Raw genomic sequence first — 6,682 nt, forward strand, 5'->3', positions numbered from 1 at the left:
TACCCAAAGAGAAGTTTCACAGTCACCAGTCTGTTACTAATCCAGGATCATACCAATTCCACTCTGCTCCGGGACTGTGTTACCCCATCAGACATTTATGCTGGAAGATTCTGCATGGCGTGCAGGCACGCACGCGCATGTTCTTTCTCATTTCCTAAATTACAAAGCTGATCGTAAGGCAGGCAGCAAGGACATCACAGAATTCTAGAAGTCAGAGCTGGAGAAGACCTGGCTGATCCCCCACTCCATCTCCCTGCTTGTGCCAGGTTGGCCCCACCAGGACATTTTATACTGCTTTGTTCAGTCTCTTGTTAGGAACCCCTAGCGATGGAGTTTCCAGCATGCCCCTCAGGAGGCTATTCTGCAGCCAGATACAGCTGACCCATGGGAAAGTTTTTTCATTACATTCAACCTAAATTTCCCTTGCTATAGTTCATGCCATCATTCCTGGTGATACCCGGCTTCACATTAAGTAATTTCCTCCCCCCAGCTGCTCACTCTCTTCAGGTATTTGAAGTTCACCTCATATTCCCTTTTAGTTATGATTTAGCCAAGCTATACACTAGGGAGGGAGTTCGAAAAGGGTTAGGGTTGCCTCACTTTGCTCCTGTTGAAGTAACCAGAAATGTTACCTTTGATGTCAGTGAGAGTCAATCCTGAGTAACTCTGAAAGTCAGACCCTGAGCTATTTTAATCTCAACTCATAAATCAGCCCCCAAATCGTATTTGTTACTCTTCACTGAAATACAGATATGTGGATATGCCTGGATCTCGGCGTCAGCTCTGCCAAATGGCGACTACTTAAGTGGGACTTGAATGGTAACTGGAGTTCTTCAAGATGGATTTAGCATATTCCCATAGTGGGATCAAGGCACCTGCTCCATGGGCACATCCCAAGAGTGGGAATATGCAGAGGACATTAGAAGAAAACCCATCATTCAATTCAAAATAGCTCAACAGATCAGCGGTTTGAGTCTGTGTCGAGAGGAGCAAGGAAATGATCCTTTTCAGTACAATCTATTCCTCCTGCTTCCAAATAGTCAATAATGTCTGTTCCAGAGAATATATTTTCTGCTCTCCTATCTACAGTTCGCATTACTCTTGGCTAAATATAGCAAGACATGCTACTTATCTCTTGCCTTAGATTGGAGGCCCTTAAGTGGCTCCATACTCCTCCCTCAGGAATGCCTACAAATAAATCATGACAGCAGTTATGCCGGAATCGAGATCTGTAGCTTTCCCACCAGCAGCAGGGAGCCTGGTTCTAGGATCACATGTAGCAGGGTAAATCAGGAGCTGATGTAAGTGAAGTGACAGCACAACAGTGTAGGACTGGTGAGAGTAAGAGCAAACTCGGGTGCTGCTTCCTGAGACTACACAGAGCTGTATGGGGAGTAGAGACCCTGCCTATGGACTTACTTTTGGGCCTCTTTGGGTGCTCATTGATATCTGCTTATCTCCCAATACATATAGGCAGCTTTTTCCTCCCTCATCCCTGGGCCATAACAGTGAAATCTCAGAATTTCATAGATACAGAGATTCTAAGGCCACTGTGATCATCTAGTCTGACCTCCTGCATAACACAGCCCAGATAATTTCACCCAGAACTTGGCCTTGGGTTAGAATCGTCTCTTTTAGAAAGACTTCCAGTCTCTAAAGACTGGTGCAGAATCTGCCCAACCCTTTGGTGAGTTAGTCTCAAGGTAATTAACCCAATTCAATGAATTATCGAGAAAAACGGAGAAGATCTCACTGAGAGAGAAAGCTGTTTATTAACCTGCAGCCCACAGGAAAATCAATATTATATAAAAGTTTAGACAAGGTGTGAGCTTTTTTTAAATAAACAATTATAAAATGAAATATATGATTCAATCTGTAATCGTAATAGGAGATACAGAGCCAAGGAAGAGAGATTCTTTCATTTGAGAATTTAGCAAATCAGTGTTTTCTGTTCACGGTTTACCTGCTTTTGAACGTTGATGAATAACTCAGGTGCTCATTGGGGTTTTTTGGATCTTTCCAGAAATCAAACTCATGCAGGCTATGGAGGTGAAATGTTTATGAAGTGACAGGTTTCTCCTTTCCCAGTCTGGTGTAAGTCAGGAGTCACCCCATTGAAGCCCCTGGAGTTATGTGTAAGTGAGAGGACAATCGGGCCCAGTCATGGTTCACAATCAGCCATGCAGTGCTTTATTTGGAAAGCTTTGCCCATGTCTGTTGTCTGACTTGTGGGATGCTTTGCATTTATTTCCCCACCTTGAAACCCTTGTTGAGATGAGGTACCGTCCAGGCACTAAAGGCGGAGGCAACTCCTTCTTGATCCCAACAATGATGCTCCAAGCATGAGCCAGCAATGACCCAAACCACTCCCTCCTCTGCCTCCCTGGAACTCCCAGCCCCTGCCTGCTGACCACCACAGATCCACCCCAGCTGCAATGTCCCACAGCTCCTCTCCTGTGCAGTCATGCCAGTCTCTGGATTGGCCAGGAGATGGCAAAGGTGACATATGCAGGGCTATCAGTCTCCAGCAGCCTAGCATGAGGCTGCTGGTCTTCCCATTGCAGCATGACCCCTACAGCTGCCAGTCATTTCCATGGCTGGCGTTGCTGGCTGTACTTGAAGTCGTCCTTCAATACTCCCTGTATCCTCAAAGCCACCCCACGGTACCAGGGGCTGCAAGTGTTTGTGCAGAGGGCAGCCCCTTGGCAGGTTCGGTGCCATCTGGGTCTTTCCACAAGGTTGAAGGTCACGCTGCACAGATGAAGAATTATGGGCGATTCTCCTGTCAGAGATGGAATAGCTAATCCACGCCTGTTCGCACAGCAGAGGAGGGTGGGCTGGGGTGGAGGGGATAGGCAGGGAGGTGTCTTGTTTAAGAGATGGCAGCTGGCTGGAAAAGAAGAGGCATTCCACCTCTGAACAGCTGACAAGACAGAGCGGAAGAGTCTAGGAGAGTGTCAAAGGCACAAGAGGCACTTCAGTGCCCAGCTGCCATTTCCAGCCAATGGGAGCTGAGTGCTTAATTCCCATTTGTGCCTTTGAAAATCTTCCTTCTAGTTCTGAAATCTCCCCCTCTGGCCAAGCAGCCTGCTGCCTGAAACTTCTCTGAGCCCTTCTCTCAGACAGAGCAAGGCATAAGCATAGAGTGAGGCGGAGGAAGCAGCAATCCCTGGAGCAATCCAGCCCCCAACTCCCATTCACATAAGACCAGGGAAGGCAGCTCCAGCATGGCCAATAGAGATCACTCCTTAAAGCTGAAGATCTCGGCTTCTTTCTCCTTCCAGAAGGCAAAGCTCCGGTTGATGTACCTGCAGATCTCGTTGTTGAAGCTGCCAAGCTCAGAACAGTTTCCTGCATCATGTCCTCTCTGCTCGAGAGCAGCACTCTGGACCCTAACTCTGGATACTGGCTTTAGAGTGCTTTCCGCTGACGCTCTGCTTGGTTCCTGCTCCCTGCACAAGTCCTTGGCATTACCAAAAAACCTGATCTTAATGTCTTCAAAACTGTCTTTCCACTCACGCTTGCCAGCACCGATCTCATCAGTCACCGCCTTGTGGAAGGCTCGCACGGTCTCCCAGCAGTGTCTGCCCAAGTGATCAAACACCTCGAAGCAGAGGAGGTGCCTCATCTTGCGTTCCTCCTGAGGAAGGTCCAGCTCCAGGATGTGGAAGTAGCCAAGCATAAAGAGGTCAAGGGTCAGGCTGTTGTAATCGGTGGGCACCCCATTGACACAGGGCAAAAACTGCTCCGGGGAGTAGATACCCTGCTGGCGGTTCAGGCACCGGATCTGCCGTGAGGGCATGTGAGAGATGATGTCCTTCCACTTGCCAATCAAGTTCCTGATGGTGTTGCTTTGCTGAATTAAATAGCCCAGTTTGCTCATCTCTGCCACAGGCTTCTCCTCAGGAATCTGTTCCTTTCTGACCTCTGCTGCAGCCTCCACCTCTCCCATTTTCCCAACCTTCTGTGACTCAAGTGTTTTCCTGGCCATGATTTTCAAGGAAGGCATGTAAGTAGATTTCTTCCAGTGGCTCAAAAAGAGCATCACTATTCGTTCTTTCCTGAGGCTAGTGGACTCTGCCACTGGGACGAGAGGCCCACTCACATCTGAGGAAGCTTCTTCGCAGCTAACCCCAGAGTCACTGGCATTCTCCACCTCTTCAAACTCATGTTCTTCACAGACTAGTTCTCTCTGGCTCTTACTGGTGCTCCACTGCTTTTGAGAACCAGTGTCCTTGTCTGACCAGCATCCTCCCGACTGTTCCCAAGGCAGGGCCTCTGTCCCTCGGCGCTCAGAGGCCATTCTTTGTCTTGGGAGAACTTGTTTCTCAAAGTTACCCCTAAGCTTCCTGACCGAGACGCCACACTGCAAGATCTCCCTCCTTGTGCTGCCTCCTGCAGGGCATTTCCTCATACCACGCTCTGATGGTACGTTAGGGGATGGCTTCTCTGCCTCCTTACTCAGGCCATCAATATTAGTGAGCAACAAGGACATGCTTTTCACCATGCCAGAGACACGGCTGTACCAGGAAGGGAGCGCCTGGCCATCCTGGTGCAGGAGCTGGCTGTTGACGGTGATGTTGACAACTGGGGCAGGGAGGATGGTTTGCAGCTCCTCCGCCAGGTGCCCCAGTTTGCTCTCGTACTCCTGACACTTCCTCCTCAACTGCAGATTCTCAATCTGCTTCTCCAAGTAAAGTAGGTCATCCTCAGTCAGCAGCTCCCCGAAGGGGCCCAGAATGCCATTGTGAGCTTGAGAGTACCTCCAGTCCCCCATGTGCACCGAACGGCCTGCATTGCTCTGCATACACGAGATAGAAAGTGAGAGACTTCAAGAGATCATTAATGTAATCTGCTAGAGTCCAGACTTCAGGTGACTCCCTCACACACACACACAAACTCTGGTGTGGCACAAGAGCACAGACACCCCAGCGGTGTACCTGAGGAATGTGCCCAGGATTCTGCTCCCAGTGGTTAGAGAGGTCAGAACTGCTAGAGAATAGAGACGTGTCCACGTCTCTCTTACACATGGCCAGGCTCCCCCTTGCTTTGGTAATGGCTCTGTGACTATCGTTCTAAGGCGTGCGTTGGCCTGACAGCTGTTTGCATAGTCTGAGTCCAGTCCTTGCTCTGGCACTGAGTAGGTTTTATTGGCTCTGCAGTACAGCTGGGCATTTTATTGACTGATGTTTTTTTCATTGAAATAAATGTTTTTCGGGTCCTGAAACTTATTCGTTGAGTTTGAGTCAAATTTGGTGAAAGATTTGTGTTGAAATTATTTGGAAAGAGTTGAAAAATGTACTTTTGACCCTTTTGTTTCAAAATGTGTCATTTTGATTTTTTCATTAGAAATGGCATTTTGAATCAACCATTGGCCATTTTAAAAAAAACACCAAAAAAGCGTGAAAAACATCCAAAATGGCTGATTCAAAACACAACCAACCAACCAAAAATCATTTCAAGTTGACTCTAAACATCTTAAGTCAACTCAAAACAACCCAGAGTTTTCATTTTGAAAAAACTTTTGGGAAAGAAAGGTTTTGGTTTGAATCGATCTGGAGTTTTCCTCAGAAATTTTGGTCGGGCCCCTCCCGAACCGAAAATCCATGAATTGCGAGGCCCTTGTCTGCACTGAGCTTCAAGAACAGACAAAGGCCTGAACCCTGCTCTGCATGGGGACTTCGGGTTGGACCCAGGTGCCATTCTCCTGAGGTGACTATACCAGTGATGGAAAACCAGGAGTGCAATGACTTCATGACATTAGAATTCAGGACTGAGGTCAGGCATGACATAGCGGAGAGAAAGCTAGGGAGTGGCTGGGAAGGAGCAAAGAGGAACTGCAAAACAAGAAGCTGATAAAGACTTTCCAACCCAGTCTACAATAGCCAGTTCTCTTTCAGTCAGTGCAGTACTGTACCTTCCTGTCCATGCTCTCTTCTGCTTCCAGCTGAGCCTGCAGCTTCCTCACCATCACCTGCCGCTTCCACTCGGGAATCAAGTGGCCTCGTTCATCATGGGTGGGCACCAGGGCATCGAGGTCTGATGGGTGTGGCTCATCCAGTGTTGGGGAGACACAGCTGCGCTGCAAGGGATCTGCTGGTGCAGTCTTCTCACCCTGCACAGTGATGGGAGTCACAGCTCATGTTTTCCCAGCACACCTGGTTTTTAAGAGGACTTCATCCAATGTACCAAAGGGATGTGAGGTAAGAACACATTGGGTCAAACCTTCCTACCTTTCCAGGCTGGATTGCTCTGTTCAGACAGGCAAAGCAGCCAGAAAGCAGCTCTAAGAGGGAAGCCAGGTATTTGCCTTGTGCAGCGGCAGGTTTCACCTATTCCTATATAAGAGTGGTGTTGGGGTAAGTCAGGAGGATGGCTGGGGCTGAAAGGAACTATGGCTGCATTGTATTGAAATCCTGGATCAGCAGAGCTGCCACTAGGAGCTGTTCCGGTCAGCATAGTTTAGATTGGCCTTGAGCCTGCTCTAAGATACAAACTGACCCCGGGGTGCACTCAGACCGAAGGGGGTATAGATGGCTTTAAGTCACCACCTCCTCATCTGGATTCTGCACCAAACACAGTTCAGTCAGATTTGGGTCTCTAGCCCAAGATCCAATTCCAAGAGTCTGTCTCAGAGAAATTTGCACTCTTAATTTCACATGTGTGTGTGTTTCCACACCTA

At 48.4% G+C, this 6,682-nt stretch overlaps 1 protein-coding gene across 1 annotated transcript; it reads right to left on the reverse strand.

The window, feature by feature from the left end:
- Positions 1 to 1,760: 1,760 nt before the first annotated feature.
- On the reverse strand, positions 1,761 to 6,223 carry ESPNL (espin like). Its single transcript, XM_067539030.1, has 2 exons — positions 5,918 to 6,223; positions 1,761 to 4,801 (listed from the first exon to the last, which is right to left on the reverse strand). Exons 1-2 carry the CDS (start codon positions 5,969 to 5,971, stop codon positions 3,242 to 3,244), a joined length of 1,614 nt encoding a protein of 537 aa, XP_067395131.1. The 5' UTR covers positions 5,972 to 6,223; the 3' UTR covers positions 1,761 to 3,241.
- Between the last annotated feature and the right edge of the window lie 459 nt (positions 6,224 to 6,682).

This window comes from Emydura macquarii, unplaced genomic scaffold, assembly GCF_026122565.2.
Source record: "Emydura macquarii macquarii isolate MOO-44397 ecotype Brisbane River unplaced genomic scaffold, CSIRO-AGI_Emac_v2 contig_499, whole genome shotgun sequence".
Taxonomy (NCBI): Eukaryota; Metazoa; Chordata; order Testudines; family Chelidae; genus Emydura; species Emydura macquarii.

Excerpts from the sequence above, each read along its gene's own strand:
- ESPNL (XM_067539030.1), bottom strand. The coding sequence starts at position 5,971 with ATGGTGAGGAAGCTGCAGGCTCAGCTGGAAGCAGAAGAGAGCATGGAC. Across the intron at positions 4,802-5,917 it reads AAGAGAGCATGGACAGGAAG|AGCAATGCAGGCCGTTCGGT; the intron begins GTACAGTACTGC and ends TCGTGTATGCAG.